This window comes from Heptranchias perlo, chromosome 14 (assembly GCF_035084215.1).
Source record: "Heptranchias perlo isolate sHepPer1 chromosome 14, sHepPer1.hap1, whole genome shotgun sequence".
NCBI lineage: Eukaryota > Metazoa > Chordata > Chondrichthyes > Hexanchiformes > Hexanchidae > Heptranchias > Heptranchias perlo.
In genome coordinates, this window is record NC_090338.1 from 42474653 (window position 1) to 42490256 (window position 15604).

General features: G+C 42.5%; 1 protein-coding gene across 1 annotated transcript in view; it reads right to left on the reverse strand.

Moving 5' to 3' along the window:
• The window catches only part of unc5a (unc-5 netrin receptor A), a gene marked incomplete at its 5' end in the record, with an annotated part of 199186 nt that overhangs the window by 60392 nt on the left and 123190 nt on the right, over positions 1–15604 (reverse strand). The window contains 2 exons of the mRNA XM_067995836.1: positions 10142–10310; positions 14689–14776. Of these exons, the coding sequence (XP_067851937.1) occupies positions 10142–10310; positions 14689–14776 (257 nt within the window). The remainder of the gene's footprint in view (positions 1–10141; positions 10311–14688; positions 14777–15604) is intronic.

Here is a 15604-nt window from a genome sequence, read left to right on the forward strand (position 1 = left end):
TATGGATTAGCTGTAAGTTCATTCATTTGAGTGTGTGTGAACTGTAATTGTGAACTGGGTCCAGTTGGGGCTGTCAGTGGGAGTCAGGTGAGGTCAGGTGGACAGTCTGTTTGGGTTGGGTTAGGGATTTGTAATATTGTTGGTCTATTTCAGCTAAGATTTGCACACTCCACATCCGTATTGAAGACATTTTCATAATTATTTTTTGTTATGTTACAATTAGCTGCTTGCACAGTGAGAAAGCCACATTATTACAAGTGTAGCAATAATGGTGAGTTTTATGTGGTTCACACTATCACAATTGACTGCAATAAAATTGCTCACAGGAAAATCTCAAATAGCAGCCATTTTAATTGGCAGATATTAAAATCTACAAAAGTAAAAATAATATTACAAACTTTCCAAAAGAGGAGAATATACCCAAAATGTCTCAGTCCAGGATTTAGAGTTCTAGGTAAATGGGGAAAGTGTGTGTTGAGGGCAGCAAACCAAAACTGAACAGCAAAAATGCAGGAATGGGTGAAGACAATAGAGTTTTGTATGAGTACCTCAGGGGATCAGAGAGCACTATGAAGATCTTTCCCTGCAGGGATTAAATGGATGGGGTACAATCCACAATAAGGTAAATTGTACATCATGGTTCCAATGGTTTCTTTCATTCCTTACTTTCTTATGTTCTTATTTTGAAACTAGATCCTCCATTAAAGTAGATGAAAAATATAATTTGGTCAACATAAATGTTTAATGCTGATCAGCAGAGAGGAAAATTCCTGCGTTTGTTTCATAACTGCACAATAAAATGGCATCCATTCACTGCTGCTCCATAAAGCATTACATTGTGCATTTAAAAGACCCTTAAAGTGTAGAAAATTAATTCACATGGTGAAACCAGGATTCAGTGAATAAAAAGAAAGAATGCTAACATAAAATGAATAGCCCATTGCATTCTGATTACTGGATTAATAAAATACTAGAGAGTTAAAATTGTATCTAAAATCTGATTTTTAGCATACCAAATGTAGCCTATCAAAACCTATGGACCTTGAATGAAAATTTGCATTATATCCCCCCATGCCAACACTACATCTGTTCAGCATATGTGTATAACTGGTAACTGGCTCATATTTGTTTCAGAATACTCATGCGGTATGCAGATCAACTAAGATGTAACTTAGTGTGTAGTGTAAAATGGTAGTCTAGGGCATTTGTGCTAGGGGTTTACTTCTTTTGAAGTTGCTATGGGATCATTGCTTACAATGGGTAGTGCCTACTATCACTTGAGCAGAGTCACATGAGGACATAAAACTGCCACTGACATGAGTCTGCGCTTTCCATCAACATCACAACACTATTTAACTCACATCTACTCTTTAATTAAAAACAGTGAAGACAGGAAGGTTGAGCCTATAATTTATTAAACAGAGTACAATTGATGACTCAGAATGTAACAAATGGCTAAAACACACCTAAGGAGTTGAAGTTTCAGCAACATTTTTGAGTTTTACTGAGATATTTCTCCTGTGCTATGTGGCAAGGACCACTCTATAATTAGAATCATAGAATCATAGAGCACAGAAGGAGGCCATTCAGGCTGACGTGCCTGTACCAGCTCTTTGAAAGAGCTGTCCAATTTAGTCCCACTCCCAGCTTTTTCCTCATAACCCTGCAAATTAGTCCTCTTCAACAACATGTCCAATTGCCTTTTGAAAGTTCCTACGGAATCTGCTTCCACCACCCTTTCATGTAAATGGTGGGGGGCTGAGTTAGGAGCCATTTCTTAAAATGGACGTCACTGAGCAGAGCTTGATGTGGAGCCAGGAGGAGCAGAAATGGTCCTTCTGGCTCCACAGAACTCCTCAAGTCGTAATTGGCCCCCTTCCTATTGTTCTTCCCTCCTTCCCCAGGCCACTGCCGGTGAGGCAAGCGGCTTGAAATTGATTCCCTTAAAATGGCACTGCATCTGGAGGTGCGACTGGTGCCAGTAGCTCGCATAATTATTTAAATGAGTCCCGCGGTCCAATTTAGGATGAGCCTCAGATTTCCCGGTTTGGATGCACACTGTCCACATGCAGTTGATTATGCGCCTGAAAATAGGCCATATCCAATTTCTATCTCGATGAATTTGGTCTTCATAATGTTTAGCTAAAGCAAGTTACAGCTTCTGAATGTCAGAAAAGCAGTCTGACAGCACAAAGGGAGTGGAGGGATCACAAAAGGTGGTAGAAAGATAGAAATGGGTGTCATGCTTGCTAAAAAGTGAAAGTGACATGCTATGGACAGAACACAGCAATCCCACAACCAACAGATCAGGTCAAAGCTCTGGAACTCTACCACATCTAGCCATGAATGGTGGTGAACAATTAAGCAAATAATAGGAGGAGCAGGCTCCAGGAACATCCCCATCCTCAATGATAGCGGAGCCTAGCACGAGCGCAAAAGAGAAGGCTGAAGCATTGCAAACGCCTTCAGCCAGAAGTACCGAGTAGATCTGAGATCTCCAGCATCACAGATGCCAGTCTTCAGCCAATCCATTTCACTCCACATGACATCCAGAAACAGTTAAGTGCACTAGAAACAGCAAAGACTACAGGCTCCAATATCATCCTGGATGTAGTACTGAAGACCTGTACTCCAGTACTCGCCATGCCCAAGATAAGCTGTTCCAGTACAGTTACAACACTGGCATCTACCTGCAATGTGGAAATTGCCCAGGTATGTCTGGTCCACAAAAAGCAGGAAAAATCATGTAGAGCATAAACACCAGCATGGTCCAGTTGGGCCTATTGGCCTGTTTCTGTGTTGTACATTCTGTGTAATCTAACCTGGCCAATTACCACCCTATTGGCCTACTCCCAATCATCAACAATGTGATGGAAGGAGTCGTCAACAGTGCTATCAAGCAGCACTTACTCACTGAAAGCCTGCTCACTGATGCTGAGTTTGAGTTAAATTTGCGCCAGAGTCTCAATTATGTCATAGAATAATAGAAAATAGGAGCAAGAGTAGGCCATTCGGCCCTTCGGGTCTGCTCCGCCATTCAAAATGATCATGGCTGATCGTCTAATTCAGTACCCTGTTCCTGCTTTTTCCCCATATCCTTTGATCCCTTTAGCATTAAGAAATATATCTAACTCTTTCTTGAATATATTTAATGACTTGGCCTCCACTGCCTTCTTTGGTCGAGAATTCCACAGGTTCACCACCCTCTGAGTGAAGAAATTTCTCCTCATCTCGGTTCTAAATGGCATACCCCATATCCTGAGACTGTGACTCCTGGTTATGGATTCCCCAGCAATCGGGAACATCCTCACTGCATCTAGTCTGTCTAGTCCTGTTAGAATTTTATATGTTTCGATGAGATCACCTCATTCTTCTAAACTGAAGTGAATATAGGCCTAGTCAACCCAATCTCTCCTCATACGCCAGTCCTGCCATCCCAGGAATCAGTCTGGTAAACCTTTGTTGCACTCCCTCCATGGCAAGGACATCTTTCCTCAGAAAAGGAGACCAAAACTGCACACAATACTCCAGACGTGGTCTCACCAAGGCCCCGTACAACCGCAGTAAGACATCCCTGTTCCTATACTCAAATCCGCTTGCAATGAATGCCAACATACCATTTGCCTTCCTAATTGCTTGCTGCACCTGAATGCTTGCTTTCAGCGACTGGTGTACAAGGACACCCAGGTCTTGTTGCATCTCCTCTTTTCCCAATCTATCACCATTCAGATAATCTATCTTTCTGTTTTTACAACCAAAGTGGATAACCTCACATTTATCCACGTTATACTGCATCTGCCATGTTCTTGTCCACTCACCCAACTTGTTTAAATCACATTGAAGCCTCTTTGCACCCTCCTCGCAGCTCACATTCCACCCCAGCTTTGTGTCGTCTGCAAACTTGGAAATGTTACATTCAGTTCCCTCATCCAAATCATTGATAGCTATTGTGAATAGCTGGGGCCCTAGCACTGATCCCTGCGGTACCCCACTGGTCACTGTCTGCCACCCGGAAAAAGACCCGTTTATTCCTACTCTCTGTTTCCTGTCTGTCAACCAATTCTCAATCCATGCCAGTATATTCCCCCCAATCCCATGTGCTTTAATTCTGCACACTAACCTCTTGTGTGGGACCTTATCAAAAGCCTTCTAAAAATTCAAGTACAACACATCCACTGGTTCTCCCCTATATATTCTGCTAGTTACCTCCTCAAAAAACTCCAGTAGATTTGTTAAGCATGATTTCCCTTTCATAAACCCATGCTGACTTTGTCCAATCCTGTTAATGCCTTCCAAGTGTTCTGTTATCACATCCTTTATAATAGACTCTAGCATTTTCCCCACTACTGGTGTTAGGCTAACTGGTCTGTAATTCCCTGTTTTTTCTCTCCCTCCTTTTTTAAATAGTGGGGTTACATTTGCCACCCTCCAATCTGTAGGAACTGTTCCAGAGTCTATAGAATTTTGGAAGATGACCACCAATGCATCCACTATTTCCAGGGCCACTTCCTTTAGTACTCTGGGATGTAGATTATCAGGCTCTGGGGATTTATCATCCTTTAGCCCCATTAATTTCCCTAGCACTTCTTTTTTTACTAATACTGATTTCCTTCAGTTCCACCCTCTCACTGGACCCTTGGTTCCCTAACATTTCCAGGAAGTTATTTGTGTCCTCCTTTGTGAAGACAGAACCAAAGTATGTGTTTAATTGTTCTGCCATTTCTTTGTTCCCCATTATAATTTCCCCCATTTAGCGATGTTACATTCAGTTCCCTCATCCAAATCATTGATAGCTGTTGTGAATAGCTGGGGCCCTAGCACTGATCCCTGCGGTAGGGACCTACATTTGTCTTCACTAATCTTTATCACTTGACATATTTATGGAAGCTTTTACAGTCAGTTTTTATGTTCCCTGCTAGTTTACTCTCATACTCTATTTTTCCCCTCTTAATCAATCTCTTTGTTCTCCTTTGCTGAATTCTAAACTGCTCCCAATCCTCAGGCTTGCTGCTTTTTCTGGCAATTTTATATGTCTCCTCTTTGGATCTAATACTATCCCTAATTTCTTTTGTAAGCCACGGTTGAGCCACCTTTTCTGTTTTATTTTTGCACCAGACAGGAATGAATAATTGTTGTAATTCCTGCACACGTTCTTTAAATATTAGCCATTGCCTATCCACCGTCATCCCTTTTAGTAAAGTTCCCCAATCTATCATAGCCAACTCACACCTCATACTTTCGTAATTTCCTTTATTTAGATTCAGGACCCTAGTTTTGGATTCAACTACTTCACTCTCCATCTTAATGAGGAATTCTATCATGTTATGGTCGCTCTTCCCTAAGGGACCCCGCACAACAAGATTGTTAATTAATCCTTTCTCATTGCACAATACCCAGTCTAGGATCGCCTGTTCTCTAGTTGGTTCCTCAACATATTGGTCTAGAAATCCATCACGTACACACTCCAGGAATTCCTCCCCCACAGTATTATTACTAATTTGGTTTGATCAATCTATATGTAAATAAAAGTCACCCATGATTATAGTTGTACCCTTCTTCCATACGTCTCTAATTTCCTGTTTAATGTCCTCCCCTACATCTCCACTACTGTTTGGGGGCCTATAGACAACCCCCAACAACATTTTATGCCCCTTGGTGTTTCTTAGCTCCACCCATACAGATTCCACATCCTGATTTTCCGAGCCAATATCCTTCCTCAGTATTGCACTGATTTCCTCCTTTACTAACAATGCTACCCCACCTCTTTTCCCTTTTTGCCTGTCCTTCCTAAATATTGAATACCCCTGGATGTTCACTTCCCATCTTTGGTCACCCTGCAGCCATATCTCCGTAATTGCAACTATATCATATCCGTTAATATCTATCTGCGCTGTTAATTCATCTACCTTATTGCGAATGCTCCATGCATTAAGACACAATGCCTTTAGACTTGTCTTTTTAAGATTGCTATTCATCTTAGTATTATTTTGCACTATGGCCCTATTTGTTTTTTGCCCTTGTTTTCTCTACCTTCCACTTTCTTTCCCTTTCTGTCTTTTGTTTCTATCCTTGTTTCCCCCTCCTCTCTCTCCCTGCTCAGGTTCCCATCCTCCTACCATTCTAGTTATGTCATCAGACCTTGACTTTTGACTATATATGAGGCACTCCCTGTCTGCTGTGAGAGCATCACATGACTCTCGAAACCTGAGAGTTTAAAATATCTGCCGGTGGGAGTGCAGTGTATGCCCCATTTTTGTTGGGGCTTTAGTGAAATGCAAGGGCTAATTTAATGAAATTTCACCCCCAGCACAGAGCATTGCTCGCCGGGAGCGTATGTTGGGAAACTGTGGGGATGTTCCCCACAATTTTCTGATATATGTACTTGGTGAGCGAAGTTCTATGCCAGGATAGCACATTTGTGAAATTGATCGACAATGCAGTGCTGTACAATGGTATATAATGATTCAGCCCTACGATAGGCCTGTAGTTTAATACTGACTCATTAACTACCCGAGATCAGAAAATACCTTCTCACTGTTGCTGGGACTAATATCCCAAATCTTCCCCTTCCCACATTGTTTATTAAGTCAAAAAAAAGTTAGCAGTAGTTGGTTCAGTTTTCTCAGTGTCTCTCTTTACAAGAGGGACTATTATAGTTGGGTCTGCAAAACGGCATTACAGCATTTCATCCTTCTGTACAAATGATCAACTCAACCCATTACAAAAGTATTTGAAATCTGTAATCTTAATTTACCCTAAATTAGCTCAACACCAGGCAGTTCACATCTCTCAAATTAATCAGGTAATAGGCAAGAATGTTAATCTACCCCCAGAAGCAGGAAACTGCAGGGAATTGTTTCAGATTTCCAGCATCTTCGTTCTTTTTTGCTTTTTGTTTACTTTGAATTTGGCATTTATTTTCCTATTGCTACATTGAGTAAAATGGGCCTATATTCTCTGGAATAAAAACAGACAATGCTGGAGAAGCTCCGCAAGTCAGGCAGCATCTGCGGAGAAAGAAACAGAGTTAACGCTTCAGGTCGAAGACCTTTCATCAGAACAATTTTCTGACGAAAGGTCTTCGATCTGAAACGTTAACTCTGTTTCTTTCTCCACAGATGCTGCCTGACTTGCTGAGCTTCTCTAGCATTGTCTGTTTTTATTTCAGATTTCCAGCATCCACAGTATTTTGCTTTTGCTATATTCTCTGGAGTTTAGAAAAATGAGAGGTGATCTCATTGAAACGTATAAAATTATTGGAGGGCTTGAAGGGTAGATGCTGAGAGGTTGTTTCTCTTGGCTGGAGAGTCTAGAACTAGGGGTCATAGTCTCAAGATAAGAGGTCGGCCATTTAGGACCGAGATGAGGAAAAATTTCTTCACTCAGAGGGTTGTGAATCTTTGGAATTCTCTACCCCAAAGGGCTGTGGATGTTCAGTCGTTGAATATATTCAAGGTTGAGATCTATAGATTTTGGACACTAAGGGAATCAAGAGATATGGGGATAGGGCAGGAAAATGGAGTTAAGTTAAAAGATCAGCCGTGATCTTATTGAATGGTGGAGCAAGACTCGAGGGGCTGTATGGCCTACTCCTGCTCCTGTTTCTTATGTTCTTATATTGTGTGTTGTATGTCAGTAAACTAATAGAGGATATATCTCTACCACATTACCATCACTTCACAGAATCAAAATTGTTTGTGTACTTTACCTGTGATTATGAACAGAATTTAAGAAAGACACTATTGAGGATGTTTTCCACTAGTAGAAACTGGTGTGTTAATTTTGCCTTTTTTTGTTGATTTTAGTGGCAGCAAGTAGAATTGTTAATTGATTCAGTTTTTCTCTGGGTGAGTTCATTCTATAGCATTTCATTAGGCTTCCTGGCAGAAAAAGGGACAATCAGGTTCTTGCCTGTAATAATGCTCATTTCCGACCTCTCAAATGGTTTAACAGCTACTTAACTAGTCAAGTAGTATGCAAGAACATTAATCCAGCCTTGGAGACAGGAAACTGTAGGAAATTAAGAACAGCAGTGAGATTGTAGAGCCTAAGTCGCTGATATGACTATTTGCAGATTTTGAAAGACTGATTTATAGATAGGAACATTAGGGACAGGAATAGGCCATTCAGCCCCTCGAACCTGCTCTGCCATTCACTTAGATCATGGCATTAGAACCAAAATATTTGCTTTTATGTGAATAATCAAACTCTGAGTTTTGAAATCAGAAACAAAGAATAAACTAGAAAGTTTTGAACAGAAATTGCAGGAAACACTCCGCAGGTCAATCAGTATCTGTGAAGAGAACAGATGAGTTAATGCTTCAAACGTAGATCCCTTCATCAGATAATCTAAAGAAGGGTCTATAGTTGAAATGTTAACTTGTTCTCGCCACAGATGCTGACTGTCCAGTACTTTTTGTTTTTGTTTCAGATTTCCAGCATCAGCAATTTTTTGCCTTTTGTTTAGAAAGTTTTGAAATTTGTGTGCTTCTGTAATATTATTGAAAATTATATTTAAATTGATTTATTGCTTAGTTGTTTGTACTTGTAACAATTTGTTTGATCATCCAAACTTTGGTTTTCCACACAGGAGAGTGAAATACACAGTTGACCATCTCATTGGGACTTTTCAATAGTTTTTGTGCCCTTAAGCTAAGGGCTGATCAGTCTATTAGAGCACAGTGCAGTCAACTATTTAAAAGCTGATGGTAATTGGTGGGGTGGGTGCATAGTCTTTGGTGAAGCTTGTGCTCCTGGGCAGACCTCTCCTATCAGTGGCAACACTGAACCAGTGAATGTAACAATTACAGAAAATCCAAGTTTAACAGATACTGTGCCAAAGGATTTAGCTGCTCCATTCTTTAATTAACTCCAGCTTAGCTGATGAGCTATTTTCTACCTTGCCGTTATAATTTCCTCTAATGGAAAACTGCCACATCCTTCTCTGAAAGCTCATTAACAAGGCCCCAAGTAACAGCAGATTTGTTACTAAGTTTGCTCCTTTTTGAGATCAGAAGGAGTAGTACAGACAAATAAAGGAATAATGGTTTCAGCATTTTTCCCAGTTTTCTGTCATTTTTAACATCCATCTATGCTGTTGTTGGAGTTAAGCAACAGTGGAAAACCTACCATATGTATTAATAAAAGATTGGAGTTATTAATTATTAATTTGAAACCATCACCATATGATTTGAAATCTTTTGCAGCAAGTTCATGTTGGTTTAATGTACTACACAACGCAAGTGCATTGCACCAAAGTGGTTATGCAAACAGAAATAAACTTTAATAATAACTGACCATTGTATTTATTCCCATTTACAAATTAGATGGTGATGTTGTTTTGCCCAAATTTTCTGACTACAAAGATTGAAACAAAAAAGAATAATTCAAATCAGTTCATGATTTCAGTTAAAATCAGATCAATTTTGGTGTTCAACTTCAAGAATTATTTATAAATGACACCTGCTGACAGAACATTGAATTCAATAAATCTGGTAATTTGTGGGCTAGATGACGATTAAGGCTGCTGGATTCTCATAAAAACTCAACTAATGTTCTTCAAGGAAGGGAACCTGCCACTTCTACCCAGTCTGCCCTACATGTGACTCAGTCTTACACTATGTGGTTGACCCTTAATGCCCTCAATGCAATAAGTTTTGGGCAATAAATATTTCCTTGCCAGTGTCACCTACATCTCAAAAACAAATAAAATACACATTATATTGTAATAACTCCTTCAAGTGCAGACATCTGTATTTTATTAAAAACCTAGCATTGGGCATACACTTTCTGTCCACAGACATTACTTCCTAATGTCACAATTTTTGATAATGCTTTTCTGTCAGTGTTTGCCATTATAAATTGCTATGCTAATATTTCCCATTCAATTTTACGGTTGACTGATGTAGTGTAGTTACAGGCTGTGACCATTAGGTGGATCTATGGACCAAGTTTCTGAAGTCTCTCTCGAAATTCCGTCTCCATCTTGTATATTCAAAAAAATCTTCAATTTCATCATGGGCAATTTACTAGCTATTTGGTATCTTTTTTCAAAGAGCATTATTTTAACATTGTAACTGATACTGCCTTACATAAGAAAGGAACTGTTTTCTTTTTGAAACATACAAAATATTTTTTTTACCTCCCAGTTTCCTTGAGGTGATTGTTTCTTCAGCTTTATGGACCAGTTCTCCAGATTTCCTTCTGCGCAGTGCTGAACGCTAAGAATAACTGGCCCAGTTAGCAGGACACCTGGAGGCCCACAGCTTACAACTGGACTGAGCAGGGTCTGGCACCCTGCTAGAGGTAACCTCAATTATCAAAATGGTAAAAATTTAATGAGAAATGCAGAATAAACAATGCAGAAAATGTATTATGCAGTTTTATATTTGCTATTATTTTACTTACAATTTAGTTTCAAATGCACTTTAACGGAATTCCACAAATATTAACATAATATGAATGTTGGTATTCTCTTAATGGGCTAAGATATTGGAAGGACTTTATGCTATTTAACTGTGTGAGGACTGTGTTAGCTTTTTTGCCCCCAGAATTCCAAGAATATTTTGAGCTAACATTTTTCTTTGATTCCATGTAGATCTAAAATTCTACTTTATAATTTTCAAGATTAGTAACTTTTTTCTTTTAAACAGATGTTATATGACATAAAAACCCTGAAATTCTGTGAAGGAAGGAATTAACACAAGGGACCAATCATCCAATTTTGCCTTCCTTAACGAGAAAGCCTGTTTCTCGGCTTGACAGCTACAATTGAAAGCACAACTCAGATCCAGAACTTAATGAGTGATCCTGTGCCATTCTCACAGCACATTGATGCTTTGCCATTCGACTTCTCTTAGTCAGTTATCATTTTCAAACAACATAAAATAAAGATCTTGTGCCAATTACCATAAAACCGTAAACTGGAGCACAACCTGTACTATGATCTGATGGTTTTTTAAAAAATAAAACTGAGGAAATTGTTGCTTTTGTAAAAACAACTCTAGAAATGACACTGATACACGTTATCAAATGAGAAAACTGGGGTCAGTATTTTCAAGTCAACTTGTAAATTTGAAATTTATGATTAATAAACACTGCTTGTCATAGTTAGAAAATCTAAGCATGCATTCATAATGACACTAAAGTTGCAGTATCACTCCAGAACCATGGGCTCGATTTTAGGGTCGGGTTTCCTGCGGGTTTCCAGCGGGGGGCCCCCGAAAATCCCGATATGCGGTCACGTGACCGGATCGCGCCGCGATCCCGACCACTTCCGGGTTCCCTGATGACGTGCGGGGCTGCGTGCGTGTCCCCCGCTGGTGGGAATCCCGCAGGCAATTAAAGCCAGCGGGGTTCCACTTGAGAGTACTTACCTTGCTTGTTGAGGTCAGTTAATGAGCTGAATCAGCTGTCAAAAGAGGAAGTGTGGGATTTTACCTGCATCGCAGAGTGTTTCACACACTGGGGGAAACAGTCTCTCTCCAACCAGGCGTGTTGCAGCCAGCAGCCTGTGGCAGGTGCCAAGGTGCACTCCACGGGGGAGAGCCCTCACCCACACAGGAGGCCACCGCGTCACATAGGGCAACCCCTGCCCCCCACCACCCCCCGCCAAGCCAGAGGACAGACCGACACGAAACCGCAGCCCCAGTCCGAGGAACCACCCACCTAACCTGCACAACCCCTCAGACCAACACCTGCCAGATGGGTGGTGCGTGGACACCCTCGGAGGACGAACAGCATGACCAGCCCCAGCAGCCTCGCAGTCCACGCCGTCCGCCGCAGAGACGTGGAGCCCCCCAACACGGTGTTGTTGCACGCCCACCTGCACAGCAGGAGGGAGGGCTACCGCAGAGAGAGACGCATCGCAGAGGGCACTACCCTCGCCACAGGGTCCACAGACCGAGGCGCAGCTCCCCGGACCTCTCCGAGCAGCAGTGCACACGGAGGCGCAGATTCGCTCGACATGTAGTCGTGGAGCTCTGCTGGCTCTTTCATGCCGAGCGGCTCCTGGCTGGCCCCAGCACCAACTGCTTACCTGTCGCTGTCAAAGTCACCACTGCCCTCCACAACTTCTCCTCCGCATCCTTCCAGGGTGCAGCCGGCTACACCTCGGATGTCTCTCAGTCGTCTGCGCGGAAGAGCCCTGCAAATACACCTGCACCTACTCTGCAGTAACACGATGGGTGTCATCAGTGGTGGGTCCTCATAGTGATACCCAGGAGCGGGCATTATTGGACACAACAGACAGGATTCGCGGAGACATGGCAGTGGTGGTGCCAATATAATGTGTGCTGTTTGTTGCTCTGAAATTCAATATAGGTAACACCCATGGCAAACCCTCCGACACCCTTGTGCACCCCCTTCATGCTCACGAAACATTTGCCTTACGCTGCCTACTGCACATATGTGATGCATGCCCTGTGGCTGCAGCACAGGTGGTGGCAGGTTGAGTGAGGCTGGCCGTGAGGGAGATGCACGAGAGGGTGAGTATGGGATAGAGCCATGAGATTGTATGAGGATTGGGTCGCGTGTTAGTGGCAGGATGAGTACTGGTGAGGTGAGTAGGTGGAGGTAAGATGAGGATGGGGTTTGAGTGGGTATGAGGGGTGATGTGACAGAGTAGTGTTGGCGGTGCCGAAGGAGATGTGGGGTTGGGGCAGTGTTGTGGCAGATGGAGTGTAGGGGAAAGACTTCGTGTTCTCACTGTGGCTGACCTACTGAGGTCATTGCAGTGCCTCCTGCACTGTATGCAGGTGGGCGATATGTTGGTTGCGCAGGTGACCCCCTCTGCCACCTCGAGCCAGGCCTTCTTGGTGGCAGAGGCTGGCCGCTTCCTCCCGCCCGCCGGGTGGAAGATCTCTGTCTTCGCCCTCCTCCTCACCCCATCTGATGATACCTGGGGTGAGGCATCATCAAACTGGGAGCAGCCTTCCCCCTGGGCTGCTCCATGCTGTAATTTGTTTCATTGGTTGCAGCATCTGTCAGTGGAGGACTGCCCCTTTAAATAGGGAGCCTCCAGATGACAGATCGTACTGCACATGCGCAGCCCGCCCGACGCGCAGACCAGCAGCGCGGACCCCGGAGGAGCAGGTAATTGATTCCTATTAGTGTGTTGCCTGCTACGATCGCGCGGGCAACCCACTAATTTCACCGAGCGTGTTGACCACGCTCCCGAAACCCAACCCGCCGGAAACCCGCAGGCCTGGTAAAATCGAGCCCCATGTCTTGACCAGACTCTGGAGAGAAATGGAGTAAAACCCCTGGAGCAGCGAGTCTTAAACTGCTGGGTTTGACATTGCATTGAGTATTGCTCAATTGCAGTGCTAAATCTATTTTCAGAAGTCCTCTTGATCACTTTTTAAAATGACTCTGAGTTAATCTAAATGTATTGAGTGTGCAGATCCTCCCATCCATGTGATCAAAATATTTATTTTTATAATTTTAAAATTTAACAGCCAGGAGTTGAGTTCTGCACATATTTTTTACCATGCTCTATCTGGGCAGAAAACTTCGAGCTGAAACTAAGGAATATGTTGCCAGGCTGGAACCAATACAGATGCTATCAGTCTCAGATTGGTAGCTGCAGGATAATTACACCCTAAATGTTAAATAAAAATAAGATAGGGGCTGAAATTCCATAGGGGTTCTACCAGTCTCCTAGCATAACTCAGGCAGGAGACTGGAGCAATTCCCAGTAGAACAGTGTAGACTCGGATATGCCGGGTCTCTATTGTTTCCAGGTGTCCTCAAGGCAAATGACAGCCATGGGACAGGGACACAGCCAGGGTCAGGGACTCCCTAATCTTGGAGTTCCAACTCCTGGACTTGGCATAGTAGTGGCAGCTGGTATGTCAAGTGGGTGGAGGTGTACGAACATCCACGTGGTCCCACGGGGAAGGTGGATGATGTATAAGCTGCCTGGACCCCTGAAGAATTTTGTATTTTTCTTGCAAAAAAATTAGTGAGGATTGGCATTCTGAATAAGGACCATTGTTGGAGTCCAGGGATAGGAGGCTGCCCCCTGTCCGGGGGTGTGTGGGGTGGGGGGGGAGGAGCGAGGTGGGGGTAAGAGAGTGCCAGAGCTCCCAGCAGCTATGGAAATACAGGGACATATGTCTGAAGTGCCACTTGCACAGGCTTCACCCATACTAATGAGATACTTCCCACTGACCCTGCAAACTCTGACAGGATCAATGCTGGACTGTACCATTGAACGTGATTCCAGCATAAGTGGCAAGATCAAGACTTGAAGGATTTCGGATCCCTAACATATTTGTATAAAAATGAATATAGTAAATGTAGGGAGACACTTCCCTCTTATAGCAATTGGGTGTCGAAGATAGCTTGGATGGAGCACATAAAGAAACATTGGGTGCGTTAGATTGCATGCCTTTAATGGAGCCTGCCCAATTTTCTGCCCATTTAAATTTGTAACTTAGGAGATCATTGATTTTCCTGCATTCTGCCCAGATGATGCTCTGTGCCAAAGCACTAAAAAGAGAAAATCTTCCCTGAATAATGGTCTGTATCACTAAAATGATATTTTGATAGACCACAATATATGTTAGAATTTTTAAGCAATGTGAATATGTATAACCGATGTAAGCTGTCCAAACATACACATTTTATACAGGCAGAAATAGAAAGAGAATTGTAGCATGATTTAAGGTTGGAGTTGCTACGTACCTCACATCCTCTTTTTTGTGGACAGTAAGATATAGTTCATAGATCTTGCCTCGAGGAATGGCCTCCGGTGGAATGAGTAAACTTATTCCTATAATTGAAGCAGGAACTTAGAGTTTGTCTTTTGCCATTTCAATATCAATTAACGTTTGCAGAATAAAATGTTTATACAATGCTGAGTTTTCTGGTTGGAAAAATTGTACCTAACCCTTTGTTTCTTCACATCTTGATGCATTATTCAGTTTTTGGTAATGTGCCACATTTCTTCCACTGATGTCATTTCTTTTCACACAGCTCTGTTCAGCTTGCAAATACGGATGGTACTGACTTCTCAACAGCAGCTGTTAATGCAGCTCCATTATGAGTTGACATGGGGTAAAATTTAGGTTCTTCTCACTTTATTCTCTCCCTCAGACGAAATGAATGCCTGTGGGTTTCTATATATGATGGCATAGATAAGAATCCACAAAATTCATGTATTGAAGGCAAACCAACTTAAGTGACATGTAGCCCTGGATACTGCACTCAAAAGGTCAGAAATTCCTGGTAGCAGACCCTTGGTGATGGAGGGGGTAGGATGAGACATCTGACTGTCCCTTGGCTGCACCCTGACTAAATCCCAAGGTCCAGGATGAAGTGGTTGAGGAATTTCACTGGGTACCTTACCACAATGTTAGAGGATCAACTGAAGATCTGTAAAAAGCAGTAATTTCAAACTTGCGACTTTTCCAGCTCTGCAATTGATTGTCACAGGGCAAGTGACCTTTTAAATAATGCTGAACCCCACTTTTGCAAGAATCAGATCCTGGCATGCATTCTACTACGCCTGCTTGATCCCACCATTTCTGCTTCTCCTGGTGATGTCCACATGGAATAAGGTGGATGCAAATTCTTCCGCCTTCACTTCTTCTTGAGAGCA